This window comes from Pelodiscus sinensis, chromosome 5 (assembly GCF_049634645.1).
Source record: "Pelodiscus sinensis isolate JC-2024 chromosome 5, ASM4963464v1, whole genome shotgun sequence".
Lineage (NCBI taxonomy): Eukaryota > Metazoa > Chordata > Testudines > Trionychidae > Pelodiscus > Pelodiscus sinensis.
In genome coordinates this window covers 113996709-114014371 of record NC_134715.1, presented here as the reverse complement: position 1 = coordinate 114014371, position 17663 = coordinate 113996709, and the positions used below count along the sequence as shown (strand labels likewise).

The 17663-nt window shown below is 45.0% G+C and overlaps 1 protein-coding gene and 1 long non-coding RNA gene across 8 annotated transcripts in view; one reads left to right on the top strand and one right to left on the bottom strand.

The window, feature by feature from the left end:
* LOC106732368 (uncharacterized) overlaps positions 1 to 2783 on the bottom strand; it is a 29073-nt gene extending 26290 nt beyond the window's left edge. The window contains exon 1 of one of the 2 annotated variants that reach the window (XR_012904397.1): positions 2298 to 2783. This is a non-coding gene — a long non-coding RNA (uncharacterized LOC106732368). The remainder of the gene's footprint in view (positions 1 to 2297) is intronic. The other variant, XR_012904396.1, reaches the window with a different exon arrangement.
* The window catches only part of AFAP1 (actin filament associated protein 1), a 172897-nt gene continuing 157986 nt past the window's right edge, over positions 2753 to 17663 (top strand). For 2 of the 6 annotated variants that reach the window (XM_006128235.4, XM_075930793.1), the window contains exon 1: positions 2769 to 2942. Coding sequence is in view for 2 of the 6 variants with exons in the window: in XM_075930796.1 (XP_075786911.1) it covers positions 2768 to 2942 (175 nt within the window). In the remaining 4 variants the exon portion in view is untranslated. Of the gene's footprint in view, positions 2943 to 17663 lie in introns of all 6 variants that reach the window. The other 4 variants (XM_075930797.1, XM_075930794.1, XM_075930796.1 and 1 more) reach the window with 3 other exon arrangements.

Below are 17663 nucleotides of genomic sequence, written 5' to 3'. Positions count from 1 at the left end.
ATTTGCCTCATGACTAAGCCCAGCTGTGAATCTCCATGGGAACTGGCTGCACACTCATGGATCTAATGTTCAGATGTTCTTGCTTCTGCCCGACTGTCCCTCTGTCTCCTCACAGCTTACTTGTGGTGTGGAGAGCATAATCAGCCACCTTGCCCCATTTGGGTGCATGATTCTGTGTTGTAGCTACTACACTGGACTGTCCTCACCCCCAATCACATCATAAAATGTAAAACTGTCAAATACTGCTTTGGAAGACCCCAGCAATATTTTTTGTCAGCAATGGGTTATCATAATGGATTACATATTTGACTGAAGGAATTGATGGCCCCTAGACACAAACAATTTTATTTTTCATGAGATACAGAAACAATAGAGCCCTCCCATGTTATCAGCTGTCATAGTGTGTGAAAAGGATAAATAAATAATGTTACAAGTATGGAATCAGAAATCAACATGACTTGTCTAAGGATGACATGTTCCACTTTTGTAGTAAGCAAATAAAAATTAAAAGCAAAGAGTTAACATCCACAAATGCTGATTACGAAACTGAGCTGCATAAATTATGCATAATAATATTCAGCCATGAGAAAACAATGCTTAAAAGTTAGTAATCAGCAAACTCCTTTTTCTGGAAATATATTTTAAACCATATATTTGTTTTTTTAAACCAAACCTGCAACAACAGCAGCAACAAAATCTTTTGGAATCCCCTCAACTTTAAGCAGGGCATGTTACTAAAAGGAATTTGTGACTAAGTTTGTCTTCATAAAGGATGTTTCCCACTTCCACACCCTCATGCTTATCTCCATGAAGAGGCTGTAGATCTTGTCATCTCACCTCCCATCTTGGCATAGGCAAGATGGCAAAGACTTCTGCCCTTCTCTATTATTCTTGACTTGTATTCAGTAGCAACAGGGACATGAACCGAGTCCCTATTGTGTAAAGTGCTGTACAAACACAAGCCTCTGTCCCAAAAAACTTGTCATTTAACTAGTACCTCAGCAAAGATGTGTAAAGTATAAGTCTTTGTGCAAATTAATGTTCGTTTTAAATCAATAGCATTCAAACTGAACAAGTAACCAGTGCCTCTCTATTGCCTTGTCTATATTCCAATTTGCACCACTTTAACTACAAGTATGTTTTAAAAACCAAAGTAGCTACATCAGCCCCAAACTCTCTATGGACAATTTTCATTTGATTTAAACCTGGTTTAAATTATATTGACTCATTGTTACATAAATCATTAATCTTATTTAAATCTGGTTTGTATTACAGAAATGTAGGGCTGGAAGGGACGTTGAGAGGTCATCTAGCTCAGCCTCCTGCACTGACACATGACCAAATAAATCTACATCACCCCCGACAGGCATAGGTGCTGAACCCAAGGGTGCTACTGCACCCCTGCCTGAAGTGGTTTCCATTATATATGTGGTTTACAGAGTAATTCAACTCCACTATTCAATTGTTCCAGCACCCCTGCTGACAGATGCTTTTCTAATTTGTTCTGCATGAAGCAAAAACAAGCCATGCTTAAACTGGTTTAACAGTATCCACACAAGATGGTGCACCATTTTAACCAAACTGGTTTTAAAATCAAAGGTTTGTTTAAACAAATACAGCTTTCCATATAGCCAGACTCAGATTGCTAGATTGCTTTATCCCAGTTGAACACAAACCAGAGCAGGAACAGGGCAAATGCTGTCCTGCTAGAGAAGAGGTCTGGAGGAGGTGGGCTCCTGTTGATTTGAGCAGCAGGACCTTTGTGTCTGGGTGCCCTTGCTCCTTATGTGCAGGCTTTATGCAAGGACAGTTTGGGACTAAGAGATGGACTGTAGGGATTACCCTGGCCTTTAGAATAACTGGTAAAATAAGAGGTCATTGACCTGTGTGCTATAAGTATTGCAGCACAAAGTTCATGTGTCAGGGATGCCAGTCATCTGCATTGCCTGAGAAATTGATGCTGAAATACCAGGTAATGAACATCCTGTATTGATTTGGTATAGGACTCAGGACACAATGAAACAGGTAGAGGTGTCATTTAATAAGCATCAGAGCCCTGGAGGAGATAGCATCCCTTCACATCCCTCTCTCCATCTTCGACTCCACGAGGACCAGGCTTGCAGCTCCCACCTCAACCCCTCATTTCCCCACCAGGAGGCTACTGCCCCTCAGGGTAAACCCCCCCTCCCAGCACTTGCTTGTTCCCAGGCAGAATCCATAGCGGCCAGTAGCCTGCTCCGTCCTATGCCCCTCTGTCCCCAAGAAAACCCCCAATCCCTTCATGTCTTACAGCTCACCTGATCCTTCCTGGGCGCCAAGAGCTGCTCCCTCCTTCGCCCTCATCCCTTCTGAAATCTGGTGCTGGGCTCTCGTGACAACCCCCCTCCCCTCCACACACACTCCGTGGTCCCCCGCGCCTCCCCTCTTGCAACTCCTTAGTGTCCTGGGTGGCTCTGGTTCCCTCTTACAGCCCCCCCCGCACGAATGGCCCTGCCCTTTCCTCCTGCAAGCCCCCTCCCCAAGTGCTCGAGCCGCTTCCCTGGGCCACCCTGTCCCACGGAGATGTGTCCATAGGGCGCTGCAGCGCCCGACGCCGCTTTGCCCTTTCAGGGAGCAGCGCGCGGTCCCCACCACCTGCCCCGGGCCGGGAACCGGGGCTGCGCCCCCCTCCCTCCTTTGTTCTGCCTGGCTCCGCCTCCCTCCCCTCCGCGCGGCCGGCTCATTGGTCAGCGGAGCCGTCCGTCTGGGCCGGCTCTGGCACGTGTGAATGATACTCCCCGAGCGTGTGGGGCTCGCTCGCTGCAGCTGCCTCCTCCTCCTCTCCCCCACCCCTTCCCCGGTCCTGGAGCGGAGCTGCTCCCCGCCCGCTCCCCATTGTTGCTCCGAGGCTCTAGGCAGGCGCCCGGCTCGCTGCGGAGAACTGCGGCAGGACACGGCTCGAGGTAGGAAGAGTCTCTGCGGCTGCAGCGCTCGCCCGGTCCTCTGCCCCTCTCCCGGCTCGCAACCCTCCCCCGCCGCCGCCCCAGGAGCCGCTGGGCTCAGCCCCGGGGCTCTGCCACCAGCAAGCGGCTCGCGCTGCTCCTCCAGGCAGCCCCTGTACGGAGCCCGGGCGGGAAGGGTTTTGGAAGGCGCCCAGCGCCGAGACGAAAAGTCTCTCCCTGGGTTGGCCGGGGGAAGCACATGGGAAACGCTGAGCTGGAGCTAGAGCATCAGGCGGCCGCGGTTCATCTGTTACTGGTTCCCCCTTGCAAGATCCCGGACCCTGGGCTTTCCCTCCCCGGTTTTCTCTTGACTCCGGCGCTGTTACATGATGCAACCCTTGCGTAGGGGTTGAAATAGCACAAATCTGGGTCGAGCTCCTCACAGAGGCTGCCATCTGGTTGTGATCCTTGTGACTCAGATGTGCGGCGCACGGCCCCAGCCTGTCTGACGGGCTGCCCCAGCTCAGAGCGGCGGCTGCTTTGCACGGCAGTGGGTTTCATTGACCCACCCCCCATCTGGGACTGTGTGTGTGTGAGGGGAGAGGGGGGAGTCCATCCCGGATTTGTCATTTCAACCCGTTTCAGCCCAGGGGATAGATTGCATCATGTGACAGTGCCGGAGTCAGTCAGGGCGAAGGGGGAAAAAAAACCATCTTTCCAGACCTATCCCCACCAATACATGATCCCCTCCCTTGTATTTCCTGTTTAACGGAGAGGTTAAAACTAAAATGCAGCGGTGTGATTGGTAGAAAGATGTTCAGTTCACAGCGACGTATTTTGATTTCTTCCACTGGGATTTTTTTTTAAAAAAAAACTCAAATTTTACTTCGTGGGTTCTGTTTGGAGAATAGGTGAAATTTCTCAAAGATTTAGCCTGTTGGAAAATAAATAATGAGGCAACAGAGAGAGATGTTTGGGGCCAAGGAGATTGTACAAAAATTAGAGAATGTGCAGAAAGTCCAAAGACTTCCAATATGCTCTATTGGCCTTGAGAAAGGAAGGGATTCACCTATCTGGAGGGTGATATGGAGGAATATACCCACATATCAGAGTTATCAGCTTTGTTCTCCATAGATGTTAGGGATGGAAAAAGATGTTTGGCTTTTCCAGCGTCTCCCATTTGTTTCATCAGTGTTTATTCCTCATACTTCAAAGACTTCCGTTTTTCAAGGTTGGACCATGGGTGATAGTTTCAAGCAGAATCAGAATATACAATAATGAAGCAGACCCTGAATGCAGAGAGATCCCTTTAAAAACACTGTGCTGTGAACTTGTGGGCATCCCAGCCTCACCTCTCTATACATTTCTGTTGATATTACCTGTACTCTTTGTTTTTCTCTCTAGGAGAAAATTCTATTCTGACATGGGGTGCTCTATTGTTAATGATGTTTTTCACAAATAGAGAACCCCTCTCTCCCATACACAGTCTTGCGATACTATCCAACTACTGTTGGATGGCAGTAACACCTCTGAGATGCTGAAAAAGTGTCCAGGGAAATGTGAGGTCAATTTTTCTGTGTCAGGTATATGAAGCCATGGCAGATGGAGAAAGGTATCAGCTGGTTTGGCAGCTGGTAGTTTGGTTGAAATACTTAGCAATCTAGGAATACTTTACCCATCACTCCTCTGTTGGGTATCCTTCAGTCATCTCCTATGCCTCCTGGTGGCCTTCTAGGAGAAAGCTGTTCAGATACCTTGTTTTCATTCAAAACAAACCATTCCCATTTTGGAAGAAAATGGCAATGGAATAGGAGGAAGTTTAGGGCATTGGGCATTAGGTTGAGTGTATGGTAAGTAGGCAAATGATTGGACTGTTTAATTCATGTTTTTGTACTTAAAACACTCTAAAATCCTTTTATTGGTAGCCTCTTCAAAAGAGAGATCTACCTTTCTATCTAGAAAGATCAGTTACATGATTCAAGAATAACCAGTTACTCTGGATATATTTCTGTGTGTCCACTTCGTCATCACTGTGTTTATTGATTATTCACTGAGAACACATAATTGGCAGGTATCTAGGTTAATGTACTTCTATAGGCAATGGTGTTAAGTTTTTCAAAGAAGCCCATATTCGATTCACACCAAATAGAAAAACAGAGCTGGACTTGGGCTCTGTAAGGCTACTATGAACATTTAAACAGTGGCCTTGTATATCCAACAACATAACTTGGAGAAATATACCTATTTTAAGTTCTTTGTCCATTCATGTGCTCTTGTGAATTGAGGAAGAGTCCCTGTAGTTGTATGGCATCTTAGGCTGGCCTTGCAGAGTACTAGAAATTTTTTTAGGAAACTCTGAGATCTTGCATTTATATCTCTCGTGGAAAAGCAACAGTAAAAACTTAAATGCATATTAACCAAATCAGAGCAAGACGATCAAAGAAAAGAATAATGAAAACACTTATTTTTCTACCTGGGAATGGGTCACATTCTACCTGTAGTTGGGTTATTGGGATGGCATAAGAGCCTGTAAAAGTGGCTTGATTTGTATTGTTTCTTTCGGGATGCTTAGAGGAAGAGGTTGGGAAATAATCAGAACAAAAGGTGATATAAGGATAGAGTGGGTCAAATCTTCAAACAAGTGCAGCTGTGCTATCAAGGGCAGACTGTGACTTGAAAGTATGCATGATGCACTAAAGTCTGATCCTGTAAGCTGCTGTACATCCTCAATTCCTATTGAAGACAATGTGAGGGCAGATCTACTCCTACCAGAAGATTGGTGCTGCAGCAATTGATCCCCTTAGGGTCAATTTAGGATCACTGATCATTGACTCTGGTACTCCACCAGAACAAGAAGTGTAAGGGGAGTTGACAGGAAAGTTTCTCCCATCAATCCCAGACCAGCGTCAACTCAATTCTAAGGTATGTTGACTCCCAACTGTGCTATTCACGTAGCTGGAATTGTGTACCTTAGGTCCACATTACCTCCTAGTGTAGATGTTCCCTGAGTTAATGACACTCCACTCATTTTGGAAGTGGCCCTGGGAGAATATACTATGCCGTGGGGCAAACTTATCAACATTGTTTCCTAGGCTGTGCTAGAAAATGGTTAGTTTAACTTTGTTGTTCAGGGCTGTGAAAAATCTATCCTCTGAGTAGTATAGTTAAGCCAACCTAACCTTCACTAGGTTGATGGAAGCATTCCTCTGTTAACCTAGCTACTGTCTCTTGGGCAGGTAGATTGCCTTCACTGACAGGAATATCTACACCAGTGTTCTCTGTAAGCTGTGTGCTTGTGTGGTCAGGCTGATTAGCAGAGTGCCCACCACTAGGTTTTGTGTTTCTGTTGGTGGTGTACATTTGCATAGGCCTTTTTGCCCATAAAATATATTCTGCACATGCATGAAAAAGGTTAGAGGGAACACTGGTCTACACTGAACACTGAGGTGGTGCAGTGCTAGAATTTTAAGTGTAGACAGGCCGTCTATTGTATATTTTACTGCTGTGCCTATCAAGATAAGTAGGGGGAAACATTACTGTAAAGGATTGCTTTTGGCTTTTCTTTTATAAAGAAAAATACAAGTGCCTTGAGAGTAGACAGTATGTGGTTGCCAGTATAACTGACACAAATGAATAGAAACTGACTTTAAAAAACAAAAGTCCTGCATAAACTAGAAAAGATAATCTGCTTGCTTTTAAAAAAGTAAAAAGCAATAAATAAAAATGCACCAATTGTTTGGTTATGAGTTCTAAGACCGTTCTGGGATCTCTGTTTTCTGATGGCCTGTTGCCTTGGGCATATCTTTGCCAGGACATGTTTCAGAACTGAGTGGTGATTGCCCTGGAACAAAAGTGCTGATGCAGATAATCTCTGCACTTGTGCCAAAGACACTGAATGCTAAATTTTAAAAAAATCCCATTAATCAGTAATAAGCATCAGAAATCAGTGCACCTAGTGATTTCAGTTTAATATGTATGGTTCCCGATGTCTCAGAGACTGGGTATTTTACCCCTCAGTGGGTGAATATAGCATTTGTGCATGTGAGGTAATTGTGGTGAACTGTACTGAGTATACATTATTCATTAGGGACCTGTCATCATATCATGTTTGTGAATCCCTGAAGTCACTATTCTTTTCCTAATCATAGCTAAACATTTATAGAACACAAGAACTTGCTGTATTTCTGCTTGACTGGCTGACCAGTCTTCTGGTTCGTTTATATCCTCACCTGGTAGCCACTGCTAAGAAATGGGCCCTATAGAATTCAGAAGCTTGGCCTATTTCATAAATCCACAGTAACAAAACTAGCACTGTGATATTTAATAGAATATTTATAATTGCATATTATCTTTATGGGGAAAAAAAGAGAAACTAAAAGCTACTTAATGGGTCACATTTTTGTAAAATTAACAAATAAAATTAAGACCTCTAAACTTGAGTGATAGGAATGATTTGTTTGTCCAATAAAAGTCTCATTACCTAGTTGGCTTAATTTTTAAAAAGATGAATTACAGATGCTAAGCAACTTAGAATCTTAACCAGTGTTTGAGTTATGCTTCCTTATCATGGTAATGTCATTGTTCTAAAAGGGGAGTGGAAGAAGTGAAGAGGGAGACTATAATTTGCATTGTTACTAGCAATTCACCTATGTGGTTAAATTGCTTAGGCAATCCTTATCAAGATCAGCTGCAAACTAGCAATTAAGGCGTGGCCTTCATAGAATTTACTCCTGTAGTCATCAATCAGATAGGACGTGATAAAGCTTTGTACCATATCTGGGTGGCTCACAGACCACATGCTGTCTTGTCTGGGGAGCAAAACAAAGGGAACCACTGTAGGTTTTGAATTAAACAAAACAAACAAGTGTGAGCTTTCCCCATTTCTGCTAAGTTCACTGAAAGATTTTGACTTTTACATGGTGCTACTGGTCTGGTCTAATAAAATGAAACACTTTTTAAATCAATATGACAGACTTGCATGAGACACTTACAAAATGCAGTTTTATTGATGAATCGTTCACAAAGCCTTCATTGCATCTTCTGCCTTCCACAGTCAATACAGCTCAATCTTAACTGCAAGTAGAGTGCTATTTTATTTAGGGATGTTAAATTGAATTTAATCAGCGAATCGAGTAGTCGATGGAATGTCCATCGAGTAGTCGATAAGGGAGGAAACTCCTGAGCCACAGCAGAGTTAGCTCCCAGCCCCAGGAACTAACCTCACTGTAGCTCTGCCTTTTTAATGTATTAAGAGCCTTTTTAATGTATTAGGCTCTTAATACTGTACATTTAAAAGACAGCCACAGTACCTGGTGTCTTTCCCTCTCCCAGCCCCCGCCCCCCACTCCCTGCTACACCTCTGCTTCCCCTGTGGAGACGGTGCTGGGAGGAACTGGGTTTTAAGCCTGCTTTCCACACACCCCCCCCAGCACCGGCTCCTTCCCCCCCCTTGCTGCCTCTTTCTGACAGAGGCAGCAAGGGCGGGGGAAGAGACTACTCAAGTCACTACTCGACTACCTGATAAATATATGCACTAGTTGCTTACATCTGTAATTTTCTTAAGAACGGATCAGTGTGATTTTTTTGTTTATTTTCAAATACTTGGTGCAAATATCAGTGGTGCAAGTAAATTAAAACTTTTGTAATGTACTTGCTCTTAAATTATTTAATGCATTTTTTTAAAGAGATTAGAATTTATGAATGGGTGTTAGAATTTATAGGATTGCGTTGGGGTTGGTTATTGCCTTAGCAAATGTATCTATGGCATTGTGGCCGTGGGCAGCTGATGTAGTTCTGAGAGCATGGAACTAGAAGTATATGTTGTAAACTTCATTCAGCACTGGTGACAACTGTGTGAGTACATGACAGCACGTTGTGATGAGAATGTGTGGAAAAGATGATCCTGCTGTGAGATCCTCTGACTAGGAGTTATGTACATTAGAAACAATGGACTTAGTAGCTCACCTTGAACTGTTGCAGGGCAGTATGGTGATGTCCTTTCTCTCTCTACATGCACCCTCCCCTCTTCTCTATGCAAACATTCTTTGTTCTTAACACTTTTGAATTTTTCTCTCTCTTTGGGCCTGGGTGGCTGATGAATTAATTTCAATTTAATTACATTTTCATTTCTCCTTTTTTTCCCTTGTTTTTTTTTAAGACCTTTGAGAGTTTGGCAGGGATTCCCTTTGGCATTCTGAAGGGAAGGAGGAACCCTAAGCTCAAGAGGCCCAGTATAAAAATCTTTGGTTGACACCAGTTAGCAAAGTGTGTTTTTGTGGTCCTAGCCTCCTGTTTAGCTCTCCCATCCACCAGAACTTATACAGTACTGACAGGCGGGTTTCTAGTCTCTCCATCAGAGTACTAACACTGTAGCATGACCTCATAAAAGAGGTTTTTTACCCCCATTTGAGTTTGGACAGTGGGGGTTTGGAGAAAGAAACAATCTATTAAAAAAGCTGCCACAAAGACTGCCCTTTCCCTCTACTCAGTGGTCCCCAACCTTTTGGGGCTGCCAGGCGCCTGGGGGCAGGGCCGCTTACGCGCTGCGCATATGGGGGCGGGGCCACTCACAGGCCACATGACTGGGGGCGGGGCCAAGCATGCGCCGCACGCCCGAGGCCGGCAGTGGCATGTGCTGTGATCCCGGGCAGGGGCTGCCTAGGTTCCGCACAGCCGGGGCTGGTGCGGGCACACGCGGCGCCGCCGGGGCCGGGGCCAGGGCCGGCAAGGGCACGCGCGGCGCCGCCGGGGCCGGGGCCAGGGCCGGCAAGGGCACGCGCGGCGCCGCCGGGGCCGGGGCCGGGGCCAGGGCCAGGGCCGGCAAGGGCACGCGCGGCGCACCCGGGGGCGGGGCCAGCGCCAGGGCCGGCAAGGGCACGCGCGGCGCACCCGGGGGCGGGGCCAGGGCCAGGGCCGGCAAGGGCACGCGCGGCGCACCTGGGGCCAGGGCCGGCCATGCGCCCGAGGCTGGCACCTGCCACAGGCCCGGGGGCAGGGCCAGCCCAGATTGTTCCGCGGGCGCACGTAAAGGGCCCAGCGGGCACCATGGCGCCCGCGGGCACCGAGTTGGGGACCACGGCCTCTACTATTCAAACCATATCATTCCTTTTATTTCAAATTCTGTTGCTAGCTTCCTCTTGCTTCCTGCATTCAGTGCATACTTCTTGGCTGTGTCTACACTGGCATGAATTTCCGGAAATGCTTAAACCAGAATAGTTTTCGTTATAAGTATTTCCGGAAAAGGCCTTTTTCTGGAAAAGCGTCCATGGCCAATGTAGACGCGCTTTTCTGGAAAAGAGCCCCGAGCGTCATTTTCGCGATTGGGGCTTTTTTCCGGAAAAGACTACTGGGCTGTCTATGCTGGCCCTTTTCCGGAACAGTGTTCCGGAATAAGGACTTATGCCCGAGCGGGAGCAGAATAGTTTTTCCAGAATAGCGGCTGATTTTGTACAGTAAAGCATCGTTGCTTTTCCGGAAATTCAAGGGCCAGTGTAGACAGCTCGCAGCTTATTCCGGAAAAGCGGCTGATTTTCCGGAATAAGTGGCCCAGTGTAGACACAGCCCTTGTGTTCATCTTCTAGGATCAGCATAATTGAGAGAGTGTCCCTTACCTCTCTTCTTCCTTCTAGGGAATCTAGGCAGAGTCTTAGCTAAAAGGCATTTTCTTATAAGATGAGAGAATGGGAGTCAATTATGTCATACAAAGCTGCAATATCTAATTTCATCTTCCTATAGCACTGCATAGTATGTGAAGGCATGATGATGTTTATTGCAGACTCTATTGTCAGACAAGCTATTTGGCTGAGACCGGCCCCTGTTTCCTAAAATACATTTAAGGTATTGACCTTCTTGCTGGTTTTAAAAAAAATACTGCCCTGAACGGCTTGCTGGTTATGCTATTGGTTGAGAGAGGAGGATTTGAACTTATTTATTAAACTAGGCAAGTCTCAGCAGAAGCTATTTGCGTCACATGCCAGCAAATAAATTCGAAAAGGCATAATAAACAGATGTTGATGAGAAGTGTTTAAGAAGAGATGGTCACAAAAAACACTAAATATTTTTGCAAAAATACTTGCCCTCTTCCGTAAAACCTCTGAGGTTAATTTTCTAGTGAACAATGATTTGCTTTAATGAGGTTTCAAAGTCTGTCTGGGCTTCTGTGGTATAGAAATGTGACTTATTTTTTCCGTGATCCAGCAGCTCAGGTAAGGACTGTGTTAGCTGGGTGTAAATTAGAGGAAACCCTGAAGCTGTTTTAGTTTATGGTAAGGTACATGTAGTCAGGTAGTTTTCTGGTCAGCTCTGAGAGATAGGAGACAAAAAGGTGGAACTACAAGTCTAATCAGATCTTCCCTCTTCTTTTTACTTAAATATCACATTACTAAACAAGATCTCTTCAAAATGGAAAAAAAAATGTTCATTTAAAAAAACAAACCAAATATCTTCAGGATCTAGCCTTCTCAGATGTGTAGAGCTGTTCTACTTGGAGACTCCCACCCACACCATATGCTTAGAATGATGAAGAGCATTAAAAAAGCAATGAGATTCTCTTTGGTTCAGGGAATGCTAGGTGACAGCAGGCCCTTCAGGGAAAACCCTAACAACTCATTCAGACATGGAAGCCCAGGGTGTGATTTTGTTTTTATTGTAAGCACAATATAAAGCCAGCCTTAAATACCTTGGGGGAACTTCTTGACATAGCCAGTGTGAATAATTTTGGGTTGGACCTCATTGGCTTATACAAAACAACCACGTTTCCAAGTTCTTTGTTGAAAAAATATATTTGACAATCATGGTCTTATCTAAAACGGGGAAAAAAACAGCTGGGAAGGTACAACATTTTCCTTTTGAAAAATAAATAAAAGCAAAAACCAGAACAACCCCATAAACAAACCAACTAAATAAATACATCCAATCAAACAAAACACAAATACCTTTATGGAAAGGAAAAACAATTCCATCAGTTGAAGAGTTTGTTTGCTCACATGACTCCTCAGCTTTTCAGAAGTCCATGGGACTTCTTGCTTTGCTGCATCAGGCCCTAGCCTTGTCCTCTCCTGCATTCCTTTGGCACCGTCTAGACTAGGACAACAGGTTGTGTTTTAAAATTACTTTGCTGGTCGTGGTTCAACCCTAGGTTAGTCTTTCTTTTAGTGGCAGGTTAGCATGTTTTAAAACCATGTATTTCCCTAGCTTTAGTTCATTTTCTCCTTTCTTCCCAATTCCATTGTTCAAGGAAGTAGGAAGCAAGACAGAAGGATAATCATTCTTCTTTCTTCTAGCTTCTGTGACACTGCTCAGCCTTGGCTCTCTGGGTTGCTCATAGAAAGGTGCAACTTTTTGACTCTCACACAAAAAAACAACACTGGCCTGTTTTTCTAAGGGACATTCAGATTATGATCTCCAGGAGGACTTGCTGAAGGAGTGGGAAAGGAGAGGTTTCTCAGCTATGGCTTCAGTCGTGGGGAAGCTATTTTTGTCTTTCAAGGATGCAGCTTTTCCCTGACGGTGATTGGTCAGGGCTGACTCCTCCAGGTGGAGAAACATATTGGTGAAGCTGTTCATAATTTTTTGTGTTTTTTTTTTTTTTTTTTTTTTTTACTATCTATACCCTCACTCTATGATGGGTAGAGCCCTGCAAATCCCTGGATATCCACTTTATATCCTCAGGAATCCACATCCATGGATGCAGATATCCATGGCTCATTTTTGTGGAATCAGATGCAGATACAAAATTTTGTATCCATCCTGGACTCTAGCAAAAGGACCATGTCTCCTCTCTGGAGAGGCTTGACTGTGATCCTGAGAGCATTATGCTGTACTGTAGACTGGGATTTAGACAGAAATCATGGAGAGCCACATTAGGTATGTAAGGAGTAACTGGTTACTCAGTAAGCATTGAGTTAGTGGCACACTTACCTGGATAACCAATTAACCTGTGCCTGACCCAGTCTGAGCAGCCCCTGCCTGTGGCATTGTGCTCAGCACAGCACAGCCCGGCCGGAGCAGCCTGTGGTGTGCCTGGTCAGGCTGGAGCAGCCTGCTGGGCCTGATTAACCGATGAAGCTTAATATGTACTTGGTGAACTTTTTAATTGTAATTTTACATCCCTAAACCACACCCCAAATCAGCCAGTGAACTAGGGTTTCCTGCAGACAGTTGGCATAGCAATATGTGGAGGTGCTCTCACTCCATTATTAGGCAGCACTGCTGTCTGAAGGCCACCCCCGATCACTTCATTTTGACACTGTGAAACCCAGTGTTGAATATATTTGTTCAGGGCTTCCATGTCTCCCACTCATTTTTATGACCGTTACGTTTGTTAGCATGTGTCTCCCTCTCTCTGCCCGTGTATCCTACTGAGGCTTTAATGTCAGTCAAGCAGTTAGTATGTTCTGGGAGTATTGTTGGGAAAGAAGGCCTTGTATGAGTCCCTGAGACAGTGGTGGGATGTAGCAGTTCTGCCAGCAGTACACTCACGCTGCTGCACAGTGTATATCTATCACACTGTACACACCCTGGCATGGACCTTCATGGATCTTTGTGATAATCTCGATGTGAGGAATGTGGTGCAGATACATCAGACCTTGAGGGAGAAGACCAGTTTCTGAGGTGCGTACTGAAGAAGACACAGGAAGCCATGATTTGAGCACGTTTCACCCGGATGTATGACACTGATGCTCCCTTGAGGGCTTTGTTATGGGGGTTGTGTTTGCTTCAGTTTGAGGAGACTATGGATTGCCAGCAGATTCATTATCTCTTGCTGCCTGGTGGTCATCCGATGACTGACTGTGCCAGGACCAGGACAGTAATGGTTTCCTTTTATAATCTTGTATACTTGCCTGAAATGCTGGTGAGGGATGAGCTGCACCTGTTTGAGTGGCAATGAGAAAAAGCATCTTGATGCCCCTCTCTTCTTACAGGAGCTCTGTTGTTGTGCCTGCAGGCAAGGGTGCCTTCTGACTTACAAAATCAGAGACCTACTTCCTTTCTCTGCTCACGTTATAACGTGACTGGAAGATTTACCCGGTGTTGTGTGGGTTCTTCACTCAAACAAGTTTTATTTTTCTTCATTTAAATCATTGGTCTGGGATGGGGCTGGAAATGAGGGGGTATAAGACAACCCCAGCCCTCTCTCGCCACAGCAGTTTGGGGCCATGTGAGAAGGCCTGTCCATGGCTGCTGCAGTTGTACAGTTGGGGGCGGAGTTGCTCAGTTGGAGGACAGACACATAGACTGACAGACACACACTCATACTCACTGAAATATATAGTGGATAGCTGTCCCTTTCTCTACCCAATGGAGTAGTTATAGCTGTCCCATCTCTGGCCCCTTGCTGCCCCTTGTGCTCATTCAGCAGTATAACTATCTCATCTGACAGACCCCTCCCCTTCCATTTTATGAGAAACAGTCTAATTCCAGTCACATCCCATTGCCCTGGCACAACCAGACCCTGACCTTGCTTTAAGTTATGATAAGAGGAAGCTGCGTACCAAATTTGGTGGTCCTAGCTCTTACTATTTAGGAGGAAAAACTTAAACAACAAATAGACTAACAAAACATGTAGATGGTATCATGAGCTTTTGTGGGCACAACCCTCGAGTTCCTGAACAAATGGACTCACAGATGGACACACACAGGCTACGTCTACACTATGAGTTTCTCAGCAAAAAATATGTTAATGAGGGACTCGTATGAATGAGTCATGATCTCATTTGCATATTTTCTGCTGATCGGTTTTTTCGCTAGGGTTTTTGTGCAAAAATAAGCAGTGTGGATGTTTTCTTTTTGCACAGAAACCCCTTTTCCCACAATATCGGTAAAGAGAGCAGCCTGCAGTTTTAAGCATCTGGAGCTGCAACAGGCAGCGAGCCCAGCCTGCCTTGGGGGTGTTGCAGGGATGCTGGCTGGGAGATGCGTAGGTGAGCGTCTCCTAGCCAAAGCCTGCCTCTGGTACCTCTGCCCCTCCTGCACTCCAACTCCCTCCCCCAGGTCACCATCCAAACCTGCTGTACCTCGCTGTCACAGGTCCCTCCCAAACCCTGTACCCCTTCGTGGCCCTTCCTCCAGGTCAGAATACTCTCCTGCTCCCATACTCCCTCCCTGACCTTACACCCCAATCCTCTGACCCAGGTCACAACCACCTACTTCATCCAAACTCCTTCTCAGAACTCACACTGTCTCCTGCACCCCAGTCCTTTACCCCGTGCGCCCTTCTGCACCCAACGTCCATCCTAGACCCTGCACCGTCTCCACAGAAAAGTGCAGTCCTTCATCACTTTCCAAAATCTTGAAGTGGCCCCCCACCAAAAATTATTGCCCATCTCTGTTGTGAACAGTAGTTCTTTATAACCTAATCAGAACTGCAGATATGAATGAGAGGGCTACTGTATAATCCAAACAAGCAGATAATTGGGGCAGTCTGTTTACCAAATGGAAAAGAATCAAACTGGTAGTAAAAATACTATTTTCAAACTTCTAAATGAATGCTAAAAGCAACAGACACACACATATGAATGTAAAAACTCTGTTCATTGTGAGCACTTACTCACCGTATGTTTTCCTGTGTAGTTTTAAAGCGGCTAATAATGCTGTGGCAACATTATAACATTTAGTACCTATGCTTTTGCTTTGGGTTTAAATGTAATAAGACTGAAACATACCTTAGACCATACCTAATCCTTGTGTCATCAGAACTGTTGCCCCTTGTGTGTGAAAAAACACACCTATAATGACAGACATTTTGTTAACATAAGTAGTTGTGTGCACCACACTATATTGGCGGGAGATAGTCTCCTATCATCGTAAGCATAACTGCTCTTTGACCTGGTTTTATTATGAAAACCTGAGTGCTCTCTCCCATCGGCATAATGCAGCTACACAAATGCTTTCACAGCAGCACAGCTGTATAATACAGCTATATTGCTATAAGCTTGTAAGTGTTGTAGACATGGCCTTAGGCCAGGCCTACTCTAGAGGGCAATGTCAAACTCAGGTATGCAGCTGCAACTATGTGAATAGCCTAGCTATAGTTGAAGTATCTTAGTTCGCCTTATCATAGCATCCGCATTGCAGTGGATCAATGGAAAATACTCTCCCGTTGACTCCTCTTGCTCCTGTGGACTACCAATGTCAATGGGAGTGCAATCAGTGGTAGATTTAGTGGGTCTGTACTAGACCCACTAAATTGATTCTTGGGAGATCAATCCTTGCAGCAGTAAGTGTAAACCAGGCCTTAGAAGAACAGTAATTCTCCTTATGTGGGACCTCGTCCTGCCCTGATAGAAGTCTTTCCATTTACTTTAATGGTAGCAAGATCAGGCCTGGTAAATCAGCATGTATATAACTCTGAAATGGGACTGTGTAAATCTCTGAACTCTAACAGAGAAAATCCTCTGTGATTTTTTTTTTTAAGTTTATCTTCTGTTAACATGTCTTATTGTGCATGTTGGCTATTGATTACTAGCCTTTGAGGATTATTAGACTCTCTGCTTCCAAGAACCCAATTATTTTCCTTTATCAGATCACAACATGAAAATTATATCATGAAATTAAAATTTTAACTGCATTCATTAGGCTCCCCATCCTGCATGATGAAAAGCTTGATTTTCATAAACCCATATGTTCTTTAATTTAAGGAATATGAGCCATATCCCATCCAACTGTAGCTTTCTGTAAAAGTCAGTGCTAAGATTTGAGACTATTGTACTATAATAGTATTTGGAAGGCAATATAATATGTAATTCTGTATAACCCTGGCAGCCTTGCATGTTCTCTCATTTATACACACGCACGTTATGAGAATCTTTCAAGGAAAGAAACATATATCATTCAAGATAAACACAAAACTTAATGTATCAGTGTTTGTTTTGCTGCATTGTTACCATGGATTCTCTTGTTATCAAGGAACTTTATAGAGCGGTCAGAATAACATTGGTCTCCAGCCTCCAGTTTTAACTGTACCAAAAATGGTAAAGCCAGCATCCTCATGTGACTGAATTGTGCCCCAAATTACCTTTGCAATACCCCCTTCACAGCTGTTGATCAGCGCTCTGTTTGGCATGTAGCTAGCTTCCATTGTGTGAGTAGCTGGCTCCTTTGTGAATTTTCATATAAAAGGTGGCTAAGAATGAGTGTCAGAACCATCCATGAGAGTGCACAGAAAACAGATGGAGGGGGCCCCCTGGGGTGGGGGAGTGTAGCCAGACACGAACCCCATCTTGTTTCCCCCCTCCCCCCCAGAGAGCAAGAGAAAGGCAGTCAGCCTTTGATGCCCTGGAAATGCAGGTGTGGTGCCTGTCCCTGACTCCACCATAAACAGAAACCAGACAGTAAATGGGCTAGCTGACGACTGGGAGGCTTCCCGTCCCCGTGATGGCTAGTATCAGTAATTGACACTCCTGCACTGTCTCAGGAGAGGAATCTTCGCCCATCACATACAAGAGGTGCCCATTGTCTGCATCTTCCCAGGTGTGAATTATGCTTTGCACCCTTTGTGGGAAACTTGGCGTTCAAAGCCATTTTTCCTAATTGGCCACTTGAGACTAGGAAGGAACCCATGTGACCCAAGGGGTATAAAGAGGGGTTTAGTTGCCCACCCCATTTGAGCTCCAATCACCTACACCTGCTGGCAGGTATTTATTGTCTCCCGAGGTCCGTGGGACGCCCAACCTCGCCCTACTTCTTCCTGAGGGATTGAGAGAAAGATGCTGGCCACGCCAAGTCTGGAATGCAGGGGTGAGA